Source organism: Telmatherina bonti, assembly GCF_933228915.1.
Source record: "Telmatherina bonti genome assembly, chromosome: 1".
NCBI lineage: Eukaryota > Metazoa > Chordata > Actinopteri > Atheriniformes > Telmatherinidae > Telmatherina > Telmatherina bonti.
The window spans coordinates 24,079,734-24,106,417 of NC_136619.1; the positions used below are offsets into that span (position 1 = coordinate 24,079,734).

Sequence of the window (26,684 nt, forward strand, 5' to 3'; positions counted from 1 at the left end):
TAACTTTTGTCATTATTTTAATCGAAAACAGCTGCATCAAAAATATTATTGACATAAAATTTACTGGTCAATAAAAACTGCAACTCAATCACTGTGACTTTTAAACATCTGGAGGCGAACTGGAAAAATTTAATCATCCCCGTCCCAACCATCATCAGAGAAGATATCAGCTCGACGTTTTTCAAAGTTTTTTCTGAAATCTTCATCAAAGTGTTCCAGGTCATCTTCACGGAGCAAGCCCTGAAAATGGATGCATCGACAGTTCATTGGTTTTATTGACCAATACCAAAAAGCTGAGTAAAATGTTCACAAACTGCTTCATACCTTAGGAAGGTATCCCAAGAGTTTAGTTGCATGATGCTTCAAAAGTCTCTGCCTCTCTTCTTCAATTATCTTTCTACGCATTGCCTCCCTCTCCTCCTCAATTGCTCTTTCTTTAGCCTCCAGTTCCTTAAAAAGATAGAAAATCTTGTTCAGCAAAGGAAGTCTTTTATGATGCTGATATGTGTTCTGTTAAATAAATAGACTTAGTAAATGAACTTGTAATTACATAGCACTTTTCCAGTCATCCCAACCACTCAAAGCGTTTTACACTACTTGTCAAGTTCACCCATTCACACACACACTCATACACACTTGGACCCCGATAGGCACATTGGGGGTCAACTTAGGGTTCAGTGTCTTGCCCAAGGATACTTTGACACACAGTCAGGGGAAGCCTGGAATCGATCTCCCAACTTTCCAGTTGAAAGACCACTGCTGAGCTACAGCCGCCCCAAATAAATCTAATTTTCTGTGTGTAGGATACTTTCATTGATAGGGCTACAGCAGTGGAGACATATGTTTATGTTGGCTGCTGTCCCCCAACATGCAGTACATGTGGAAGAACTCATGGCAGTACAGTTCCTTTAGTGCTACCTTCATATTGATGTAAATGTGTACACAGTGTGGTAAATACCAGGTGAGCCTCATGCTGCCGTCTTTTGGCCTCTATCAGTCTCTCCACCTCACGCTTGTGTTCCAGCTGCTTCATGCGCCGTTTTTGGTTATTCATCTGCTCAATCCGATCATCCTCTGCAAATTTAGCCATCATCCTTTTTCTGAAGGCCTCCTCTTCCTCTTTCTCTGCTTGCCTCTGCATCTCTTTGAAAGCCATTTGCTCCTGGAAAGTCTGCTGCATCATCAGCCTCTGTCTGATCTTCCTCTCCATCTCCTCCTGTTAGATCAAAGTTTTATTAAGATGCTTATAAAGATACTTCAGATCAGCTAATAAATTTAAATTCCAGAGCACACCTAGTCTGCATGTTTAATGGAGAAGGATCACCACAATGAACATTGGAATTGAGATCTTGGTTTATCAAGAGTGTTACCAAACTGAGATGTTTGGTTTGGTTACATCTCAGTTTGAGATGACCCGCTGGAATTCAGCAGGTCATGAAATATTACACTATGGCATATATCCAAACAATGAAAACAAGACTAATCAATTACATCCGAGAATGCTTGTCCTGACACCGACTTCAGCCCATTTTATAAGCAAGATAATAAAGTAATGATCCCTACCATTTCTTTCTGTCTGTCAGCCTCCGCTTGTTCCTCAAAGTAAAACTCCTCACGTGCTCGCTCGATCTCTTCCCGCTGCTGCCGTTCTTCTTCAATCTTCTCACACAGCTAGAGATCAGAAAGAAAAGATGTTTTGTTACTGTACTGTGTGGCTGTATAAAGTAGCATATGGAAAATAACAAGACTCAACCATTTTATGAAGATGCTCCTTAGCCTTCTCCCTCGCTTTATTCTTAGTCATTCTGGTGTCCTCCATTTGCTGCTGTTGCATCATGAACTCCATGATTTGTCTGTTCTCAGCCTCCATCTTTTCCTGCTCCATGCGCTTCCACTCGGCCTGCTGTCTCTTGAACTCTTCGATGTACTGCTGAGTGGCTCTGAGCTTCTCCAGTTTCAACTGTCTCTCTCTTTAACATAAACATTTTTAAAAAATCCATAACACACCGTAACAGTTTACTTTTTTTTTAGAGGAAAGATGTGACACTATCTTCACTGTTTGACATCAAACTGTGAGGTCCCAGAAGAGTGTTTGTTATTTTTCAGAAATACAATGTGTTTGTATGTCTTAACATTCCAGCGTATTATTAATGAATGACTTACTTCTGATCCTCCTCATATATCTTCCTGACAATCTCATCCACCATAAGCTTCTCTTTCAGGAACGCTTCGTATGCTTCTTGTCTCTTGCGCTCCCTCTCCATGAGCTGCTGCTCTAGCTCCTTCTGATACTGAACCAGCTCCTCTTGACGTTTCTGCTCCAGCTTCTGCTGCTCAATGGCAGCTCGCTCATGTTCATTCTTCATCTTACGAGAGAAGTCTGCCTCTTCACGCTAATGTCACAGAAAAGACACAGTTAATAGCCTAAACTCTTTAATACAATTTTTGTATTTGAAATTCACATTTTAAAAGTATTTGTAAGTCACTTCAACCCATTGGTAGATAGAAGTTTTTGTTTTGTGGCTATTAGTTCAAGAGGTAGAAAATGACTGAAATAAGGAGGGCTACTCACCAAAGTCTCAAGTCTCATAGCTTTCTGCTCTGCGATCTGTGCAGCCCTTTGCTTATTCAGATATGCACACCTCAATTTTGATTCAAGTTCTCGAAGCTCCAAGCTGAACAATAGAGAAAAAAATCCTGAAAACTTTAGACAACAATTTCTTAGCTGACCCACAACATCCAATAAGTCAGGATATTTAATATTGTGGAGACCTGTTCTCTTTAATGTACTGCTTCATTTTCTCTTCTTTTTGCTTCTCGTAGTTGATGCGGGCTAGTTCCTTAGCCATTCTCTCCTCTTGTTCAAGCTGCCTTTCCCTGTTTATTTTCTCCTCTTCTGCCTGCAAGTCAGATCATCTTCTCATTATCTGGATCTGCACTTAGAAAACATGCAATCAACACACTGACAATACAACATTGTGTTTAATGGTGGATTGCTTGGAAAAGTTTAACAATAAAGCCATAATCTACATTAAAAATAGTATGTATAACAACAGGTTATCTAGAGCTTATTCTTTTGGGAGGAATCTCAGTTGACTTGGCCAGTCTCTATTAGATTGACTTTTATTTTTTTGTATACACATAGATACATATTTTTAAAAACTTCTTCATAGTTGCTGAGCCATCATTCCCATAGAGACTGGCTAAAGTACTAATTAATGTGTCTTTTAGTTTATGTTTACCCACATTAGGAATATTGAACAAATCTTTCAGATAAACAACTTGCTCATTTTCAGTAATTTACAGTAAAGCAATACTGTACTGAAAGCAGAATTAATTTTCAAGTCAAATCAGTGTTTAGTTTAGTTTTTTTTTTTAAATATTTATTTTTTATTATTAAATTATTTATTAGTTTGTAAAGCTAATGTGTTTTATTGTATTGTAAAGACAAATGCACTGATAAAATTTAATATGTACATTTTTTACAAAGATCATATAATCATTCTTGAAACTATTAAAACCCTTTAGTATTTATATTTTGTTGAAATTTCAACTACTTTGTAATACTTATAAACCTGCCAGCTGTGTTTACATCGAGCAGAGAAATAAAACTTTAGAAATATTTAAGTCTGACATCAGCTGACTCTACTGTACTTTTTTTTTAAATTTTATTTTTTTTAAGCTAATTGTATTTAAATACCAGATTATTTATTACCCAACATTTAAATGAACAGCAGGAAAAAGCAACCTGTTGCAAAGCGCTCTTCATCTGTCGGTCCTGCAGCTCCTGCTGCACTTGCAGCCGGTGCCGCTTGCTCTCGGCGCTCTGCTGATCCCTCAGACTGGCCTGCTGCTGCCGCTCTCTCGCCAAACGCCGGGCCTCGTCCTGTTTGTCTTGCTCCTGAAGCCGGCGCTGAGCCATCAACTTCTGCTGCTGGGTGCATATCCTGTTTCGGTTCTGTTACAGAAAATATAAGTGTACATCGCTGAGCTGAGCGGTGCGTTTACTTGACTAACTGTTCCATTAGCAATTATGCTAAACCAGTGTGGCAACTGGGATTTACCATGTTTGAAATGTTTTCCGTCGATTCCCGCTTTCTTCAATGAAATTCCTTTGGTTATTAACGTATAAGATAAACTTTTTCAAACTTGTTTTTACGACTTTTTGTGAATAGTCGCCATTAGATTGTCATTTTCAAAAGTTAATTGATGGCGTCAGTCTTCCAGTATCAGTTGTTTGGAGTTTTGTTGTCCTGGAAACGACGTGTCTTTGAGTTCAGCCAATAAAAATGAACGTTGAGGGTGACGTCAGGTCCGGGAAACTCCAAACGCGGCTCCCACCTTTCTGTCCTGGCTGGTACCATAGACATCATGGCTGGTACCACATCTGCTACTTATATTTGTTTTCCAACTGCTCATTTCTTCGGTCTTGCAAATATACTCAATTACCCAAGAAATGTTTATCAGGCTGTCAAAAATGCAACCAAAAGCCTTTTAAGAGTGAAATCTCAGTTGCTGTCTTGATATTAATATCTTGTTCAGTTTGTGGTAATAAAATACTAATTCCTTTTGCAACATTCCTCCAACCAGGGAGTCGGAGTTTTTGTCGCCTATTAAAGTGCTTTTACACAACAATTTCCCAGGCTCTCTGATGAACTGGAAGTTTTTTGTTTATATATTCTCTACCATATCACATTTGTCAGTCGAGATATTGATACTGTCAGGCCATTTTAGGAGGAACATATTAAAGAAACTTAATTAAAAGTATAAGATAGTGTTGTGTCTACACACAACAAACTGTTTAGCAAAGAATATATTTTAAATTTGGTTTATATGAACATAACTAGCTGTCTGTCACAAAGACTGTGTTATGTGTTAATAGATTAAATAGATTTATTCTAATTTATGATTACAATGAATCCTCCCCAGAACCCACACCTCAAGTGTCAGATTATCTTCAAGGATTCAAGGAGCTTGTATATCATATCAGCTCACATTACACATTAGTGGTACAAAATTAGTAATTTGGACCAGATGTAAGAGTTTCAAATAAATAAAAACAACAAATAAATAAATCTGGAGAACTATTTAACAAGACCACTTCAAAAAGAAGAAGCAATGAGGCTACCAGTAAGAACTTAAGTTTTGTTCACTAAATTTCATTTATGTTAGTACATGTTTTGGTCTGATTAGAATTTCTCCTTGCTGAGATTTTCCAGACACTCACATTCTGGTTAGAGACTCTGCGGTAGGCTCAGAATTCAGAGGAGGAATTATAAGCATCCCTTCTGGCTTTGAAACGCTTTGGGAACACCATGAGGAGCTGTAGAGTGTCACTGAGGGAAGAGAGGTCTGGGTCTCCCTCCTGGACTTTTTCCTCCACAACCCAAGCTTAGGTAAGCAAAATAAAATGGATGGATAGATTTATAAATAAATGTTGCACTTTTTCTAAGTCTTCTGTGCAATATGTGGAGAAACAATTAGTGGCTTATGATTTTTGCACAGTAATATAAATTTAAGTAAAACCAGGTTTTTAAGAGCAAATATGTCATAACTTCCCTGATCTGTACAGAAGAATTAGAAGTACAGATAGCACATTCAAAATACACCACAAGCTCTCCAGAGTAAAATGTAGGTTTATGTTCAAGGTAGATAGAAGAAAAAACTTTAAAACTATGCCATTCAAACGTTCAACAAATCAAAGCCAGTCTTGCATTTAAAGTCTTGTATTTACATAAAATAAAAGAAAATCACTGATCCAGACTTAGTCTATAGATGTCAAGTTTATGAGGAACAGCCTTTTATTGGAATGTATTCAAAACATTTAGGTAATGTTCATGTATTTACAAATTTTTCTCGACTATACATTATGTAGTGAAAATCATTTTTCAAAAAGCTATGGAGTTGGACATATATCATACACAAAATATACAAATGTGTAACTTTTCTTAGAGCTACAGGGAATTTGCATTTTACTGAATAAATGCAAAGCTAAGCGAATATTTAACAGTGTTAGGAAGATGGAAAAAAAAATGGATAGCAACGTAATGAGAAATGATGAAACAGATCGAGTACCCACATGTATATGTTTCTTGAACAAGTTGTAGCCTTAAACCATTAAGACATCAAATCTACAATTTGCAGTGCTGCACTGCTTTTTACAGCAAATTCCTAAAACGACTCTTCAAGGCCCTCTCCCAAGCTATAAATTTGACAAAACTTAGATGGCACCTGGTTCTTGGAGAATAGCAGAATTGTCTGCCTTTTATATTGGTTTGAAAGCAGCAGGATGCCAAAATAAATTACTCAAAAAATGTTGTTGTCCAACAGATACTAGTGAAGGAGACATGGGATGTATGGGCTAAATCGGTTCTGCCATGAGTAAAAAAATGCTCTGAAAACCATTTAAACATTTCAGTGATGTCTAGGATTCCTTAAAAATAAAAAGTCAAAATGTCCTCCATTGAAAATGCAAACTGCTCCAACAATCAATGACAAAAAATATGACATTATTTCAGCACACATAATAAAAAAAAATAGGGCACTGCATGCATAATTTATAGAGAACTTAGTCAATAAAAGAGATTTACATTCTACACCACTAAGTGACTTTTGGAGGCAAATTGAATGGTGATTTAAAGTTACACTAATGACTAATTAGTATGCAAACTTAATGTACACTTTGGATGCTGTCAAAAATATTTACCAATATTTTAAATGACTAAGAAATAACAAAAATGCAAAAACCATTCAAGCTATCGGTGGTCTGGAATCAGCCAAGGTGCAAAATAATGAGCTACATTTTTTAAATAAATTTTACATGGCATTAATGGAGGCTTTTCATTTGGATTTATATTTTAAAAGGACTTAAGCAATATAGGTTTGAAAGAGTAGCTAACAAAATTCTGAAAAAAAAACCCTTTACTTGTTAAAGCAACATAAAATATTTGCAGAATAACTTATTTTTAATTATGCGTGGATTGATTATGCACCATGTGCTTGTTTAGCTCGTGCTCAGATTCATTCGGATTTTCCCCAGTTGCATGATTTGACAGAACATCAGAGACAAGCAGCTGTTCTTGAACATGAAGGTTCTCCGAGTCACCCATTGGCTCACTGCAGAGATCTAAAACGTCATCGGATGTGCCAGAAGGTGATGCACTTGGCGGCAATGAAGGCTTTAACTCTTCTTTCAAGGAGCACTCTGTGGCACTGGTTTCTGTGGAATCCTTAACATGTTCCCCCGCTGGTCCCTGTAGTTCCAACTCTGGCTGGTCAGCTCTGGCAACAGTAACACTGCCAGACGTGATGCTATCTGTTTGTTTCATGTTCATTTCCTCTTTTCTTTTAGCAGGTGCAGTCATCAGCAGTTGGACTTTCGTGGGCTGCTGGAGATGCCTGTATAAAACAAAAACAAGGTTATAAATACATCTTTTTTTTTTTTTTTTTTTTAAATGAATGGCAATCAAAAAATTAAGACTTTTTTTTTTTATAGAAGAAAGTAATGGACATTGACAGCAGTTTTTGAGACCGTATGAATATATTATCAAACTACTTTTAAATGCTTTCTTTACACCTCATGTAATGTTTTAATATTTTATGAAAAGCACTTTGATTTTTTTTGTACGTGAAATGTTTTATAAAAATAAACTTGCCTTGTCTAAATGAGACTTCATAAAAACAGGTCAGAAGCGAGGTGCATTTAAAAAACTATTCTTCACTGCTCACAATTTAATGTGGACTGCATAGCAAGATTGCCACTTTGTATTTCAAGTGTGGATTCATTTTTCCTTTAAACCATATACAATGACGTCAAACTGTCCCACAATGCACAACTGATCACTATGCCTACTTAAAGTACCTAAAGCTTGAACAGTGCTTTTAGCTTTTTTATACATGACTTTCTGCTTAACAGAAGTTAAGGAAGCTGTGATTCCCCCCCGCAAAAAAAAAAGCCCGGCCTGCTCTGATTGGTCGGTTTTAGCAGCCTGATCAGTGACCTCAACATTCAAAATGAGCTCTGTTGAAATCTGGTCAAATAAAATATTATTACATCCACAAATGACAACTGCTGATGAAGATACTTAAAGGTAAAACACTGTCAAAGACAGATGTATCAACATTTAGAGTAAATACATCATTTAGATTCATCAGGAAATTTAAATCTAGTGTGGATACATGTTCGTTATTCTCAACATCATGAAGCAGGGTTATGTCAAAGTTTCACACTGGTATAAAAGAAATATCGGCTGTGAAAATATAAAACTGTCTCTTCATGGGGACTCAACACCATTGCCATACACTTCTATTGTAAAAGGTTTGACGCAAGATTTCAGGATCATTTTTAGGTTAAATAAGCCAGTGTTTACTTTATGGTAAAAATTCTGAAACTTCAATTTAACAGCAGTAATGACAGAAAATGTGTTTGCTTAGCAAATAAATCGGTGTCAATATTTAATTACTTCAAAATTGTGCTGCAAATACCTGCAGTCTGTACATCAGACTGAATCATTGCCTCTCAAACTTGTAATACATCAGCCATGATATATTAGCTTCATCTCATCAGTTACTAAAATCACTATTTTTCTTCACTTGTTGCTCCCAAAGTGGTTTAATGTCACATTGATTAAAAAAATATGGACAGAGAAGGACAGTGATCAATGTAGACTTATGAATAACCTCCTAAACTTCTCAATATACAATACCAGTGAAAATATGGACACTTTTCCATTTGGAGATACATTTTTCACAGAATGATGTAACATTTTGATCAGTTTACTTTGATCTGATTTTAATTCATTTTATTTAAATGTATTTTACATTTTTAATGTACTTATTGTTGCAAATTGTAGGACTTTGGTCAACCTTGTTATGTATAAAGAGCTTTAATAATAAAATTGTAGTTGCAGTTACATTGAAGGGAAAAGCATATCCAGACTATTGACTGGTAGTGTAGTTCTGATTTATAATTTAGATGTTGGTCCAAAAACAAATAATTTCTGTTTGGGAAAGAAATGCTTTTCATGTGCAAGCAGTGAATAGAAAACAGACATATTTGTAAACATTCATATGATCCTATTTTATTAATGATAAAACTAAATAGGAAATGAATGAATGAATTCAATGAGTTAACACACAATGTGAATTTATGGAGAACAAAGAAACAATGCAGAACTGGATACAGTTGATGCAATCCTAGCTAAGCATCACCTGAAAGACGACACACACACACACAGGAAAAACTCCCACGCTGTAATACAAATCTGAAGTATGCCTATTTTTAGTCACTTTATTAAAAACAGTAACTAATCTTTGTATTTACTGATTTGGTAAGATTTCTGAAATGATGCACATCACAAGATCGTCCTGCCCCTAATGCATGTTTTGTTTTTTTTTTAATTATTTTTTTAGTTTTGTTTTATTTCACTCAGGAACACTTGTCTGTTGTTGTTGGCCATTAATGTTGGGCCAAGAAAGAAATGAAATTGTTTGTGTGGCGAATCCCACTTAAGCTTCAAAAGAAAAGGAATTTACAATTTAACTTCAAGGCATCTAATTAAAGCCCTTGTTAGATAAAATAAAAGATAAGACCCAAGCTGCTACTACATTATTTGCTGAATTTAGGTTTTCAAAATTCACACGATTCTAATTGAATAAGAAATTATTTATTAATTACAATATGTGCAGGAGTTGAAGAGACCACTTCCATTGAGTAATCTTGAACCTACAACTACAACAAAGTAGCGGCCGTCTTCCATATTTTAAAGACCATGAAGGATTCAGTAAGTTATTAAGAAAGACCAAATCAGGAAAAAGCAATGTGTAAAAGAGTCAGACATTGAATCTTTTTCTTTTTAAATCTGACATCTCTACATCAGCAACAAGTTAAAATGTATTAAAACTATTTTTGCCCCTTCTTTGTTAAACTGTTACAGACGGGGAGGACAAAGAAAAAAAACAAAGCTTGATGAAAAAGAAAAAATAAATAATTGTCTTAAGGGTGAAACCTTCCATGTTAGATGTGGCATCGCCTTGTGCAACTTCAGTTGTGTTAAAAAATAAGTGACGTTAAAACCAATACCCAAAAAGTCAATGCAAACGCCAGCATTTAAATATTTCTCAAATGTGTAAAAAAAAAAACAAAAAAAAAACCTTCTGGATAAGTTTTCCAAACTATTTACATCATTAACAGTAAATGAGCATATTCACACAAAACAGAAAAACATTTCATATGACATAGTCGTGGTCCAGAAGAGCGAGCGGAGTGTCATCAGGCGGAAAAAGAGCCGCAGCAACGTCTTCGCGGAGCTGTTCACCACACTTGGTGTCTTGCTCAACGTGACCCTCTCTGTAATCCAGATGCAGTGCTTCTGGATCAGGCTCGAGCACGTCTCCATTTCTGAGACATAAGTTGTGCAAAACAGCACAACAAGCAATGACCTGCACAGCAAAAACAGGATGCACATCCAAGGACTGGGAAAATATCGACTTCCACCTGGTCTTCATGATGCCGAATGCCTTTTTAATCACAGAATGGGCCTTTTCATGATGCATGTTGAACTTTGCTGCCATCACACTTCTCCCTGGCTCCCTGTAAGGCGTGAGGATTGTTATAGGCTCTGTCATGCATGGATATCCAGCATCTCCCAGAAGACAATAGCCTTCAGGTGGGTACAGTCTGTTTTCATACAATGGGCTGTTCTGAAGCACTCTTGCATCATGGACGGATCCTGGGTAGCCAATAAATATATCCAGGAACTGGCACCGATGGTCACATACAGCTTGCATCTGGATGGAATGGAACAATCTATTGTTGAGGTAAAACTGAGCATCTTTGCTGGGGGGCTTGATCTTTACATGACAGCCATCGATGATGCCCACAACCTTGGAGAATGCAGCAGATGCAGCGAGACTTTTAAAGCCAGCAGCCGTTTTCCGAAGCTGTTTCTTTGAAGGTAAGCAGATGGTCGTCTTTTTGAGCCGGATGATTTCATTTGCGATCTTGCGGGTTATGTCATTGACAGTGGGGCATGGGATTCCAAAAGTTTCAGAAACGACTTGGTAGGAGGTTGCACTTGCCAGCCAAAACAGAAACACAAGAACCTCTATGTCATGAGACCATCCACTTTCAGATGTAGAGCTGAGGGCCTGAATCAAATGGGTGACTGTGGATCTGGAGAGGCCGAACTCTGGTCTCAGGTCACTTTGTTTGTCAAAGTACAAGGCCAAGACATCAGCACGGTGGTTCAGTGCATAGTACTGTTCACACTGTAAATAAAGACATTAAAGCTTAAATTGCTGTTATGACAATATATGCACAATACAATCACCCAATGTGTTTAATAAAACCAAAAATTGTGCATTGTCATGGTTTGAGTAGGTGTCCCAAACTTTTGATATGCTGTAAAGCCTAGCAAGACCTTTGGCTTTTCACTTACAAGTTGGTGACGTCTTGCTACTGCAGGAAGTGTGATACTTCCAAGTTTTCCCGGTCTAGAATTCCCGTTTCCAACCCTAATCAAAAATATTTGAATGATGGTGAGAACAAGGAATAGTTGATGCTGAACGGCATTTTTTACGGAACTCTCAAATGCTCCTCTATAAAGAGTATGAATAACCTCTTAATCCCTCTTAAAATAACAGTTTCAGGACAAATTTGTGAATTGTGAAGAAATGATGTGTTAAAACCCTAACAAATAACCCATATCAGGAATCAGTAGCAACACAAAGCCCACTGCTCTTTCCTCAAGTTGACTGTGTCCTTACAAAAAAAAGGAAATTAATCTGACACATGAATGTATCACTAAGATGACAACCAGCTGTTCACAACGACACCGACGTCAATCTACATCTGCAAAATACAATGTAACTCTCCAGCAAAGGGGGAAGCAGGAACCTATGTATGGAAACCAGACAACCTAATGTAAAGATTTTTTTTTTTTTTTTTTTTTTTTTTTTTACACATTATGGAGACATCTAATACGATTTCTGAAATCCGTTTGGGGACGGCCTATGCTAGTTTTATACACTGCTTCACAGTATCTTGATTTTCTCCGTCAGCTGATTGAACCTGAAAATCAAAACTATTGTTGCTTCAAACGGCTTCTTAAGCGGTTCTTAAAAACCTTTAGTCATTCTATTTTCTGCAGCTTCTTCTGATCTGCCTCTTTATAGGACATCTCACCTCAGTTTTAAAGATGATACACAACGACTGAGTATGGAACAGCGTGTAAAAAGCTACTTTTTCCCCTTTAGATGTAGTTATGCTTAGGCAAACATGATGAATGCATAAATGAAGAAAATCTCGCATTGCATGATTGTTTGGATATTTGAGGTGGGTGTGGCTGACAAGGAAAGTTGCCTCCTCCTTCGACAAGGAGGTTAAGTGAACAGTTTTAATGAAAATCCTATAAATGTATCCCACACATGGCATTTAAAGATGCAAACACCACTGTGTGGATAATCGCCCTGCTATGGAGGAATTTTGTGTGGAAATCAACTGTTCACTGCATATAACTGTTGTGGACAAAGGGGCAAGCGTAAATATGTTCAGTACCTTGTTAAACAATTGCACTGTTCTGCAAGTTTTCATCACCTACGGTTAAAATAAACAATCCTATGTGATCCTAAGCCAAAACTCATAGTAACTGATAAAGTTGAATGAAAATTTTAAAAAATCACTGACTTAATCACTTAATCACAGACAGTCAAGATAATTATGCGCCTGCTGATTCTGTAAAATGAAGTCTCAATTTCACTCCGAACGCCTGAGTGGGTATTTTACATCGAGACAGAAAAGGAAATATCTTTAAGAGTTTTTACTCACTTTTTACCTCGGTCTTCACCTTTGTTATCTGTTGGGTTAAACAGAAGGAAAAACTTTTCAAGAACTGTTTCAGGCTGAATTCACAATGTGCCTCCAACGGACCAACAAAAAAAAAATACCCACACCTTTCTCCTGAATGACTTTGCATATGTGATTTGGTTCATCAGTTAAATGTTTGGCCATTAGGTCACCACCTGACCCATCCACAAGGAGGTCACAGTTGAGACAAACAAGGGTGAATCTGAAGGTATAAAAACAAAACAAAACATTTTCTGTCATGTTGTTTCTCTGTTTGAACTTGTGTGTGATTTCTGCAGCATACTTACTTTGAGGCTGTCATGTTTTTTTTCTGCTCCATTTTCAAAGTTTTGTATTTCGGGACGGTACTATGAAATCTAACCAAAGAAAGAAAGGCAAAGATGCTTTTCACAACATTTCTCCAAGACACGAGATTTAGCAGTGATATAAATCTGGATTTACTCACTTTATCATGTGATTTCCAATAGAAATCTTGCAACTTGTCTGATAGTTGCATGCACCACAGCTTGAAATGATAGGAAAATGCAAGAAGAAGTCGTCAACCTTTGCATTGCACTCGATGCATATGAAAGATCCTCCATTGACACTGAAAATGCAGCACAAAAAACAAGAAATCAGTCACACAGGACGATACAGTTGCTTTTCTGAAACAAATGCCTCCATTTGTCTTAAGACTCATGTCAGACTGTAGTGACTGCATGACCCTAATGATTTCAATCTCTGTTAAGAGTAATTCAGTCCCCTTTAAAGTGTAAACTAATTTTATTTGACTATTACATTTTTGCATGTTGAATCAACTAAAAACCACATGCGACCAAAACCAGGATGCTTTTTGTTGCTGAGCTGAGTTAGCTATACATCACGCAATTTTTAAATGAGCAAATCCTCCAATTAATCACCTTATTTTCAATTAGCCTAATTAAGAGTGTCCAGAAAATGAATAGGGAACAGAACTAGCCACTTTGGATGATGCTATGCTTTAATAGCATTCATTAATTTGGCCTTTTCTGTGGTGAACAAGTTTAATGTTGGGGCCCCATGTTGGTAGCTGTAGTGGAATGGGGACTAAATCATTTAGTGGCTGAAACCTGGGCCCTCATTTATCAATCCTTCTCTGAAACGGTCCCGAATTCCATCCTATGAATGAAATTAAGAATGACTGAAAGTGGAAAAAATGTGGATTTATCAAGTGGCGGCCAGTCATGTGCACGTTAATCAGTAATTAGCCATTTTAAAACCCTAAATGTTCTAAATCACCGGCTTGTCTTCATTCATGGTCATTTTCATTTAGAAATGCAAACACTTAACCATATATAGAGACAACACATCCCTGTAGAAGTCACATGGAAATCGCCTGTATTTCTCAGTGATGGAGAGGAAGACAGAAATAATTTTTGCTGATTTTGAAGCCAACCAAATAACTGTTCATTACACTCATCCAAAATCAGTTAATATAGATTTACAAAAAAAATCCATCTGAAGCACACTAACAAAAGTTTAAATGCAGGAGATAAACATTTCACCATCCTTTGAAACAATAAACTGCATCAAAAAAGTGTTATGCGGCAGAGATATATGAGTGCAGTAAATGATTCGGAATCAAAGGGGAGGGCGCCTTTTTTTAAAATCCAAAAATAGGGAGGATTAGGTTGTCCCACATCAACGTATTAAAAAAGAAGGCAGTGCAGCACACAGACAACATGTATCTGCAGCTGGAGCGCAGAGTCAGCTGTGCTCAATGTGCATTTCCACCTTTGGATTGTTGTGTTTTTATCCTATGATGTTATTTAGTGATCCTTGGCTGGTCTTAAACATTACAAAGATGAAGGTGAAATGAAGGTTATTTGATTTAACATATCTTGTACACCTATTTCCAGCATTTCAGGGAGATAAATATGTTCTGGTCTAGAGAAAAGACACACTCAGCAGCTCATTAATGGTCAGGGAATGCCCAACCCATCTTGTGCAGAGGACTAAAACCACCTTGGAGTTAATATAACCTGACAGCATAGATCTCACATTACAGTAGAACTTTAAACAGGATCTCTTTTAAAAATCTGTATCAGATAAAAAAAATGATCTGTGATCAGATGAGCTGTTTGCCTAATGACACTGACATCTGGGTGTTTTTATATAGGAACATTTCTAAGTATTCCACACGGAATAAAAATGTTCTCGTGCACAAAAACATGTACAAATCTACATAAGAGACATTGTAAGTACTGCATAACTGTTGTTTAAACATTTTGACTGTTGTTTGAAAGAGATGAAGTAATGACCTGAGATTCTTGAGCGCTAGGTTGTGTTTGGAAAGCGGACGCTGTTGCTTCTTTTTTTGGATAGCCTTGACTTTTTCTGCTCCAGGGCTGTTTTGTTTAGATTTGGATACACTGACTGGAGGTTTGACTTTGAAACTGGAAAAACTTGGTAGTTCTGGACCAACAGAGATGGTAGATCGATCAGGGGAGATGGGTATTGTAGGAGTCTTTCCAATAAGGGAGGCTCGGATGGTCACCTGCAACAAGAAAACAAAACCCACCAACGGGGAATCAAATTAGAGCAATATGAAATGAAATTATTGAAAAATACTTTATCAGGGTTATATCAGGGTTCTTATACTGCCACAAGTTTTAAATAAACTTTATACTGACACTGTTAAGTGGCTCATACCTTTGTACCAGGGGGAAGACCCTCCAGGGCTTTGGGTTTCCTGAAAGTCTTATGGACATGAGTTCTGTGCTCCACTTTTTCTTTGTAGGTTAGGAAATTCAGTCTGCATTTTCCACAGCGATGGATTCCTTTTTTCTGAAATTTATAAAACACAGCATAGAAAGCAAAACAGCACAATCAATAAGCGGTGTAGCTACATGCTGATAGCACACGTTTCATTTAGATTAAAGATACTGACAGTTTAGATTAATTAAAAATTCTATAACCCATTTGAAATAATCCATTCTCATTCCCATGAACCGAAAAGCACATAATTTATTCTGGCTTTACCATATTTATTACCTCTTTAACGCAAAAGAACGAGGTTTTACTGTCAACCTTTAATATATTACACTAATTACACTTAATTGAAGATAAGATTTAAGACAAACAACCATGGTTAAAAAAATCTAACTTATAGAGTGGACAATCAAAAACATGCGGCTCTGTGTGTCAGCTAGGCCTCAAACTCCAAATGTGTACAGTGTGTTTAAAAGGAGCATTTTACCTGATGTTTCATGTAGTGCTGCATGTATATGTGACTGGTTCGAACGACTTTGAGACAAAACGGACAGAGCAAGTCTTTTGTGTTTTCGTGGACACTTCGGAAATGAGTCTCCACATCTGAGAAGAAAGATGATCTGTAATTGCACACCTGTTGAGTCAGAAAAAAGTGTCACAACTTGTGAGGATTTGTCTTTCTTTAACATTAAATGAATCAACAATGATGACAAGTAGTGGACCTGGCAGACATAAGGCATTTCCCCAGGTTTGTGGTTTCCCTTCATGTGCTCCAGGAGCACCTGCTCAGACTCAAACGCCAGCTCGCATATCTTGCAGTTGGCTGCAAAGAGACAAAGAGAGAAAAAGGGGGGGGGTTAACGATCTGACAAACAAAACTATGCCAAGATGTGTAAATCATCACATCCTACTTGAGGATTCGATGGGGCTATGAGCGCTTTCAATGTGGCACTGCAGCTGGAACGGAGTCATGTATTGGCGGTAGCAGTGCTGGCAGGTCGTGTGGCTTTCCCAGCTCTCACTGTTCTGCTTTTCCAGCTCCAGGTGGTGTTTCATATGATTCATGAACCTGCAACACAGTCAGCAAAGAAATGTCATATAACTCAACCTGTTGAATGTGATTCAACAGAAAGATTTTTACCTGAATGATCATTGAACATTTGAGTGAGTGCAATCAAAACCTTTGCTTCAAAGGAAAACTAGTAAATACTTAAGAAATGACAAAGAGGCTTGAAAAGAGTCAATCGAATCTGTTATTTGTAAGTATTTGTAAGGCAAAATGGAGAAAAATTCAATAGTAGTTTAATTTAAACAAGGATGAATTAAACATCCCTCAAATTTTAGCTGCTCGTTTAGCTGGTTACATATGAAAATGTCGACGTTTGTTACAATCATAGAAATAAACTAAATTATCAATAATCAGAGAAAAACTCCAACAGCATCTTTATTTTGTTTGTTTTTGCTTCAGTTCACAAAAACAAAATATGAACCAAATTTGAATGGTTTATGTGCAAATTTAGAAAAAACAGAAACAAAAGTGATCAAGCAGTGGGGAAGAATTAATTATAAATGGCCTGTGTACATGCAGCAGTTATGGTCCTGGTCTCAAAGGGATTTTTTAAGATAAATGGAGGACTCTCCTCAAACCACACTTCCCAAGCATGTATAATGGTTGTTATAATATCAGCAATTACACAAAACCTTTTTGTTTTGCTTAATGATGTAGCACCCAGTGACTGCACCAAATATTTCCACAGCAACCTGCCACTGCTGCCCTGACGAAGTGCAGCCCATTTCTCAGCTTGTACATTCTGCTACATCAGCCTAATAGAAATTTTCATGGGAGTGAACTATGACCTCAACTGTGAGAGTGTTGTTCCAGTACAAATGTGGTTCCCCATTAAAAGCAGCTTACTGAGGCTTTTCTTGCAATGCTCTGAAGCAAAGTTATTTAATCAAAAGGAGCAGTTTTTGCGCCATGTAAACTACCAGTCATTTTTCATCTTAACACCCTTGAGGGAAAAGTCGTCCAATACGATCATCTATCTGAGAGCAGAGCTGCAGTTCGGACAGAGAAAGATGTTCACGCTTCCTTTATTGGCACTGCATATCTCCTTCAAGAGAGCATATGTTTATCACAGCGGGCAGGTAGTCGATATAAACTCTTTCCTCATGACAATACAACAAAAATAAATTCAGTCTGTTGATTGAACCTGTTGATGCTAATTCAAACAAAGCATTCAAAAGGATTTATTTAATGTTAACAGATAACATTATAAACATATTTTGTCTGAAAATTGCTTTGAGTCTAAACGCTTCAATCCAACTGGATGATGCAAACAAATCTGCTTCAGTGAAAAATAATGAGAAACAATGTTGGGGTTGACGAACCACAACGAGATCATACCTGATATTATTCTTGAGAACTTTTAAACAGCTTTGGCACTTGAATGTGGTGTTGGTCTTCTGTGCTTCTTTCTTTTTGGTATCTCCCTCAAAGCGGCCATAGTAAAAATCTGCAACCAGCATAATGAGCTTGTTTGCACTCAGGTTTGGGGCTGCTGGAGCTGGATTTACATGGCACCTCTGAAATGAAACAAAATATTTTAAATAGCCCAAATTCTTAAGGTCACGAGAGAAACTACTCATCACGTAAAGATTTTTTTGACCGATGGTTAAAAAATATCTTGGTGAATCAACTTCATATCATCATGAGATTGTAAAACATAATAAAATTACTAAATTATCTTTTCACATAAATTGTACCAGTTAACATTTGCAATGAATCTCTAGGTTTACATCACCTAAGTTTTACAGACATTGTACAATCATGTGTTCGACTCTGATCCACAGCTGTACACCGAGTTGTTTGTTGGTTTGAAATTAGTACCGCCGTACATTAGACATCCCGTATGGTGAAGAATGACAAATGAGAATCACGGAAATGCCAATTGATTGTAAAACATGGAACAGGGCGGAATTGAATCATATGTGGTTGTTATCGATTATCGTCACTAATTTAAGAGTTTTTCCCCTGTGTCTGAGCAAAATGATGCAGAAATGCTAAATGAAAGGTGAATATGTGCAGCCCTTTGTCTGTGTCACATCATCTGCACTGACTGGGATCAAGTTTCCCTCAGAAGTTCAGAGGTGGCTAACAGGCTATACAAAAAAATTAAGAAATGCAACGTTCTATAATATAGATAACGTGTTGAAGTTATTAAAAACCCATAGAGAATATTGAATCCATTTGAATCCGTATTGCGATTCAGAAATGACTACAATGATGGTAGATTCTGCTAGTTTAGCTGCTTTCCCATGGTGGGCATGAGGTCCATGTGAAACATTTTGCTGGTGCACCCAAATTAAAAAGTTAGGTGCACCAGTGCAACCAATGTAAAAAAGTAGTTTGGAGCCCTGTTTTAGTGTAAATGTAAGTGGATCCTTCACATTCTCGTAGCACATTGACAAACACGATTTCACAACAGTTTACTCACCACCATATGAAACTTCTGTTCTTCTTCTGTGAGTATTTCTTCATTACATTTGGGACATTTTCTCTTTAGGATGCCATTTTCCACCTTGACAGTTACTTTTGCTGGTGTTAAAGAATAATTAATAAGAATAAAAAACAGTAGCAATTAATATAATTGTATTTCTTTCACCTTTAAAACTATGCTACCGTACTACTAATGACTCACCCACATCACTCTTGACTTTTTTTGCCACACTCTCAATATCTTGTGACGTAGGTCCTCGTTTGACTGAAATTAAATATGGAGGAAAAAAAATCCAAGATTTTATTAAAATGCCAAATGATGCGACAGCAAGGCTAAAGCAACATGTTAAACCACACACAAATGCAACTGATGTATGATTTTACCTCCTCAGTGTGGAGCCATTTGACATAAAATAATTATGTTAAAGGTAAAGAAATAATTATACTGTTTAAAAATAAGTGATAAATATAAAAGTAACAACACTAAGAAATAATATAATAAAATTCTTAATTGGTTTTCATTTGAAGTTTAAGGTCAGTACAGAAAAAAAGCCATTAAAGGTTGAAAAATTACCGTTGTTATTGCTATGCTCTTTGACAAGTACAGAAATGGTCTGAAGAGACTGGGAGGTGGAGTTTTTGGGCAGACTAGACTGAAGTGAATACACAGCGGGGCTCTGGACATTAGACAAAGTCACCACGTTGTTCCTAATCTGTTGCACTTGAGGCCTGTGGACCACACCAGGTATCCCCATGGCCGGAGAGACCTGCTGAAAAAGCTGCTGCTGACCAGCTGAAAGAGAGTGAAATCTCCAAATGAACAAACTGACACAAACAATACGTTGAGGGCAAGAAGAATTTACTCCTCAGAGTTACAGAAGACTGACATTTACCTGGTACGATTGTAAATGATGTCCCAGGAGGATACTGAGCTCCAAGACTGGCAATAAGCTCATTGCTGCTTGTTAGTTGTGGAGAAGTGACAATAAAGCCCTAAAACAGAAAAACACATTCATGTGAAATGTTTTTTTTTTTTAAACTCCATTTAACATTTTTTAAAACTTCCAAATACTGATTTCAATATCAAAACTACCTGATTATTAACTATAACAGGCTGTGGTGTCAGTGTTGTCAGGTTGGTTGCGGCAGTATTCACTGTTGTTACAGGCACAGTCAATGGCAGCACTATTGGTGCAGGGCCAGCAGCAGGCTGAGGCTGAGGGGGAGGAGGAGGAGGAGGAGGAGGAGGAGCAGGAGGAGGAAGAGGGGATGGACGCTTTATTTCTTGTTTCCCAGCATTGTTTCTCAGAGGAGGTGCAGGATTAGGCTTACTGTCCTTCTGTGTGTTTGCTAAAAATAAAAACAAATAAATAAATACACGAGGGTCAAAGTGATTAAAATAATTTCTTAGAATACATATTACACTAATGCATCCCCAAAATTATTTAAAATTTCAAAATGACTATTTGCAACAACAAGTACTGTAATAAAAGTCTGTTTGCAGAAGAACTGGGTACATAAAAACTGTGATATATACACATGACATACAGAGTACTCCAACAAAGATGGGTTCGTCATCGTCATCATCATCTATGAGGTGAACTTGAGGAAGTTGTTTCTGCCATGGCTCCAGCTCCTCTTCTACACACTCCATAAAAAGTTCAGACATTGTGCACCTGAAACAGAAAACGTGTCAAACTTGTAATTTATTATTATTGCAAACAATGGAAAACGATGAGCTTCAGAGTTCTTTTTCTCATCACAAAAGCAATTCTTTGGTATGTGAAAATTCAAACGGATTGCTTGGTAAGACAAGAACAAATATATACTTTACACACACAAGGTGTAACATTTTAAAATTGGGAAGACTAACTTATTATTCTTTATTCATTTCTTTATTTATTATTTTTGTCTGACTACTTACTTGTAATTGCTGCTAATGCAAACCTGTGAGACCATCAACAAAATTCACAATGCAGACTATGAAGTACACATTTGTGGCCTTGGGTTATATCATGATAGTTCGGTAAGTGCTATAGTGAAAATGTGTACTTTAAATAAAAACAAAAAACAAAACCAGACCTTGAATAGCCTTAAAGTTTGTATACAACTGAGTTTTAATTATGAGTTATGGAGCTCACAAAATTTTTTCTCTGAAGCGTTTTTCTCTCTTTTCCACAACACTTATTTACAATCATGCATGTCACAAGTCATCTTTTGGGTTTGCTCAAAGTTCAATAAAACAGTAACAAAAGTGAAGAATAAGCAAATAAGTCACAGGTCATAAATAATTGAGCACTGGACGCGTTTGAAGAGTGGCACCTGCAACATGACATTTACACTATGAGCAATAACAACTGCCACAATGTGTGAGAAAAGTGCACAACAGGTGCACTTACAATACAGAAATATCACCTGGGAACAGGAAAATAGATCAATCATTCATTCAGTCTCACAAAATGTGTACGGAGACCTTTTAAATGAACATGGGCCACTAATTATTGGTTTAAACCGCAAATTGACAATGGTATCCAGCTAGAAATTTTCTTGCAATGCAAGTCCGTCCTGTCAGTAAACAGACGGTTTTCCATGTCATCTTGCGTAACCTTTTGAGTTATATTGAGGAAAAAGACGCTGGGGAAAAACATAACCTCCTTGGCAGAGGTAACAACTGGGTTCATTGCACATAAAGCAGACATCGCCTCCCCGCTGCAGACGTGCTTCACGTGGAGTATGTATGGACCTGATGAACAAGTAGTTTTTTCTTGTTCTTGCAGCCTCGAGAACAAGAACTCAGTTCTTGCTTCTCGTGGAGTATGTAACAAGCTTAAGAGAGGGGCCTGATAACCAAAGGCTCTGCATCCCGCTCGGCTCTTTGAGACTCTAGGAACCACAAGTAAGCCTGCAATCTGGGAACAAAGTACACTGCTTGGAATATAAGGAACTATGAGGTCTTTGATATATAGTGGTGCCTGGTTGTGGAGGGTTTTATATGTAAGGAGAAGGATTTTAAATTCTATTCTAGATTCAACAGGCAGCCAATGAAGAGAGGCTAAAACTGGAGAAATATGATCTCTCATGCTGGTTCTGGTCAGGACTCTGGCTGCAGAATTCTGGATCAGCTGAAGGCTTTTCAGGGCATATTTAGGACAGCCCAGTAATAGAGAGTTACAGTAATCTAGTCTCGAAGTAACAAAAGCATGAACCAGTTTTTCTACATTACGCTGTTTTCGTAACCTGCTTAATATGTGGGCCAAAGGACAAGTCAGAGTCAAATATAACTCCAAAGTTTCTCACTGTAGCACTAGACGCTAAAGTAATGCCATCCAGGTTCATTACAAAACTGGAAAATTTAGGTCCTGATGGCATACTTCTTAAGAATATGTTGGATAGGTTCACATTTATTGGCTTCCCTGTCGGGTTTGGCTTCTTTGTCAAACAGCATAACAATTAAATATAACCAAAGCCATATCCATAACACTAACCCCTCCAAAAAAGACACAAAATGGTAGTGTTAGTATACCGTACGTAGCTAAGGTTTGCTATTCTGAAACTGATAGAATATCGGCTCTTGTCTCAGTCCCGCAGCCACATGCTGTGGACATTGGTATTTGCCATACATTCAAGCAAGATCGCGAAATTGCAAACTGCTTTACATTTTGCTTTCTGTTCAGTTTCTAGCAATGCAAGCAATCGTTCCTACCAACGAATTACAAAAAATAATGTTGGACATATGCACTTTGTAGTTGTAATCTAATGTTCTGTTAATGTATCCAAGTTTGTTTTTTGATTGTTTTCTGCGACCTACGGCTAATGGCAATTGTTTAAGGTAACAGAATAACTGGGGGTTTTGTAGCTTTGAGTTAGTGTTTTCTAGTAATTAGTCAAATTAACCATTATCTCAACAAACAAGCGACTTTATCAAAAGAATTAGTTATGTTTTTAAAACCAGGAAATGAATTTTGAGCTTGTTAAATCTTATCCAGCTTCAAAGATGGTCATCATGACTGACGTGAAAAATTCATTCTTTCGTGCACAAATCTGATGTTTGTCACAGCTGTTATCAAAGCAGATAATGTTGCCTTATTGAATGCAAATATGAGTTTGACCAACTCTGTTATGAACTTTATATTAAATGAGATTTTCCTCTTAAATTTGGATTTTTTAAAAATTCAAACTTTTAACACTTCATTTTACATCTTTATCCTTTACATACATTCACACACACAAATCTGATTTGTTCAGCTGATGCTTCCTTTAAGGAGCAAATTCTTTAAATCAAGGGTGTCAAGCTGCAGTCTGCAAGAGTCAAAATACAGAGGATTATTGATGGTTTCCTGATCTGATAAACCTGATTTAAATTATACGGTTCACTTTCACAGCCTTTTGTTAAGTTTTTTATTGCCAACCAATGTTGACCCATAAATCTAATTCAGGTGTGTTGCAGCAGGGAATGTGAAAGACCTGCGAGACACTGGACCCGAGGACAAATTTTGGACATGCCTGGTTTAAACAGACATATATGGAGAATTAAAGGAAATAATGAAAACATAAAATTATTTAAATTGAGCCAAGTAAAGCCTGTTCAAAACTAAGTGTTTATTCTGCAAATACGGCAGTTACAACTGATATCTAACATGGCATAAGTGTATTTATTCATGATACATTTTTGTCAAAAATTACTTTTACATAAAGTAAAATTAATTCTACTGATTTCATACAATAATAATAATAATAATAATAATAATAATAATAACAATAAGCACATTAAGTTAATTATTTGTGTTGTACTCAACCCGATATCAGCACTATCAGAATTGGCAAACAATCAGCAGCTGCAGCTGCAGCACAGCAAAAAAAAAAACAAAAAAAAAAACCAAAAAACATACATACCATGAGCATGTTTATTCTGTATTACCTATTGAATGTTGCAAATAAGGGTTTAACTTATAGTTTCTGCCAATTTGGCTGTGAACTGTCTTTAACTGTGTCAAAGGCTTTATTGTTTAACATAAAAAAAAAAAGTTTTCTAGTTAAGGTTAAAAATACAACAAACTTTATTTTCATTGTTCACAATGAAAACATAAAATTTAAATGGATGATTATATAGTTAAGTGGCAATTTTTCATCTGCATTATCAAAATGCGCTGAACTCAAGCGGTTTATTAGTACAAGCTGCTAACAAAACAGGTTTTGTAGGTGTGTCAGTATTTTGCTGAAAAAGGGGGTGGGGGAAATTGACCATAACAGTGGTGGGATCTCTTGGCCCTCATTCTGCATCTTCTAGGAAAGCCTGGGACTGGGGTTCTAGAGGACCAGGGTTCCTCACCACTGGACTAAAAGATGTTAATGTGATGTAATGCTGTGTTGTTCTAGTCTGCATGTACGGGACCCAATTGTCCAGGTTATGCTCATTGCTCTTATAGTTATGGGTAGTTTAACCATTCATTACTTATGTAGCAATGGGGATGTTACCTGATGCACTGAGAAATACCTTGCTCTGTTTCTCTAATATATTAATGTATAAATATATGCCAATATTGCCGTCTCTAACTTCTCCTTTTTTCAGGAGGTCTTCCTGAATAAGTGCTGTTGTACATGTTGATCTGTCTTTCCTGTCCTCTCCACCCCAACCAGTCAAGGCAGGCCTGGTCCTCCCTCAGCCGGGTTCTGCTGGAGGTTTTCTTCCTGTTAAAAGGGAGTTATTTCCTTCCCACTGTTGCTGTGTGCATGCTCAGGATGGGGGATTGCATCGAAGTAATGACTCGACGCAGTCAGTTGGTTTCTATAATAGGATATGTAAGAATTGGCTTGAAATGATGTGTATGTTGATTCGTGTATGTAAAGTGGCCTGTGACAACATTATTGTGAAGTGGCGCTATACAAATAAAGTTAAATTGAATTCTATCTTTTTTAAGCAAATGCACGCTTTTTTTAACTGAAAAAAAATCACAAAGCACACCACAAACCAAAACTGTAAAAAAAAAAAGAAAATTAATGATATAAAGTCTATCTTGTCAAAGTGTTTTGAAGAGAAATCAGATAAACACAGGAAAAGGAATTATATGATCTTTCCCTCTACCCAGTGAGAAACATGGGCCTGTTTGGATAAACACATAGCTGCTTTTTAGAACAATTAGGTGAAACTGGATCGTGTACCATGGCACACCTGATAATCTCTCATGTCACACTAGTGAGACATGACAGTGGTTGCAAAACACTGATGTATTCGTTGTAATGCTAAAATGCTCAATGGATCCAAGTGTTAATTCTTGTATAATTCCTGTGTAATTACAACCATGTAAAAATTACCACAAACATCTTGGGCAAAAAAGAAAATGCAGTGCAGATAATACTGCACTGAAAAACGGACTGATTAGTTTTTCAGTAGGCCAACATATAGTTTTCAATCACTGATTAAAATCTAATGATCTGGAATACCTTAACTGTGAGCTTTCAGGGTAATCAATCAATCAATACTGCTTTTTGAGAATATTTTTCACATCAACAGCCATTCTGTGTATTTGTAACCATGAAAACAATGCTCACATTATTTTTTTGATACATAAAAATGTGACACAAGGTAAACTATCAGTGTAAGTTATTTGATCAGAAACTTGAGTAAACTCTTTCAGCGGAGCTGTTCAATGCCTTGCAAGATGGCGACATCAATGATTACTGATGCAGTTTCAGACTGAGGCATTTAAAATGTGAATTTTTCAAACCCAAACGCAATAAATAATTACGAGTTAATTTGATTAAACTTACCAGTAATATGACGCATTAATTCGTATTTGAGTATGTTTATTCGATCCGAAGTGTTTGGTGGAAAAATGCGTTAATGTAAAGATGCTGTATTAAGCTTAGTGCTTGCTATCTTCTTACACACATGACAGCTGCACATTTGACAATTCCTGAAATGACAACAATTGTAGAGATAATCTAGTACTTTCTGCAGCCTGCTCAGCTTGCTTTCACAAGCTAACATTAGCTGTTTTGTTAGCCTAGCTACCTCACGCTGAACAAGGCTTTGAGCTATTCTCTTCTCCTGCCTTTTCAGCAGTACAAAAGCTAATGCTAATGCTAATATGCTCTGTGAAGCCGATTGTTCTTTAAAACATTGCCTTCTGCGTTGAGATATAATTCCCATTTAATACTTCGTTGCATTATATCTAGAAACCAGCAAGCAATTACGTCGCAAAAGTTATGAATCATTGATCCCATCCCTATAAAATTAGCAACCCCTCGATAGCATGCTCATATCCTTCAGGAGGAGGATCTGAAACAAATACTTGCACATAATTTGCTTTTCAGATTACCTGTTTCTCCCCCGTTCTCTGCTTTCATGCACAGAGCCTTTGTAGAGACCGGTTTCAGCACAATCCTTGTCCTGAAGAGGATGGTTTTCATGTACTGCAGGCGTACATTACACAGGAGAGGGGAAAATACATGGCTGATTCTGAGCAGCGGAAATGGTCGGAATGTTTTAACCAATCAGGTTCCTGGCATCGGATTACTTCCCAGTCTCTCTGGCGGGTTTCTCTGTAGTTTAGGCATGGCACAGTGATGACTGGCATGTGTACCTGTATG

At 37.0% G+C, this 26,684-nt stretch overlaps 2 protein-coding genes across 2 annotated transcripts; both read right to left on the reverse strand.

The window, feature by feature from the left end:
• Positions 1–110: 110 nt before the first annotated feature.
• Positions 111–26,534, reverse strand: LOC306773086 (uncharacterized protein). The gene is made up of 27 exons (XM_079262811.1): positions 26,414–26,534; positions 20,643–20,770; positions 20,188–20,444; positions 19,988–20,087; positions 19,669–19,887; positions 19,297–19,359; positions 19,093–19,193; positions 18,003–18,181; positions 16,507–16,664; positions 16,318–16,418; positions 16,083–16,229; positions 15,536–15,670; positions 15,145–15,380; positions 13,311–13,451; positions 13,153–13,221; positions 12,952–13,067; positions 12,827–12,854; positions 6,969–7,398; positions 3,749–3,958; positions 2,773–2,900; positions 2,573–2,675; positions 2,164–2,393; positions 1,754–1,970; positions 1,564–1,671; positions 959–1,216; positions 325–450; positions 111–240 (listed from the first exon to the last, which is right to left on the reverse strand). Exons 2-27 carry the CDS (start codon positions 20,761–20,763, stop codon positions 130–132), a joined length of 4,092 nt encoding a protein of 1,363 aa, XP_079118937.1. The 5' UTR covers positions 20,764–20,770; positions 26,414–26,534; the 3' UTR covers positions 111–129.
• LOC306757931 (putative nuclease HARBI1) lies at positions 9,948–11,572 on the reverse strand (the record flags this gene model as incomplete). Its single annotated transcript, XM_079243123.1, has 3 exons — positions 9,948–11,268; positions 11,439–11,514; positions 11,568–11,572. 3 exons carry the CDS (start codon positions 11,570–11,572, stop codon positions 10,228–10,230), a joined length of 1,122 nt encoding a protein of 373 aa, XP_079099249.1. The 3' UTR covers positions 9,948–10,227.
• Positions 26,535–26,684: the final 150 nt, after the last annotated feature.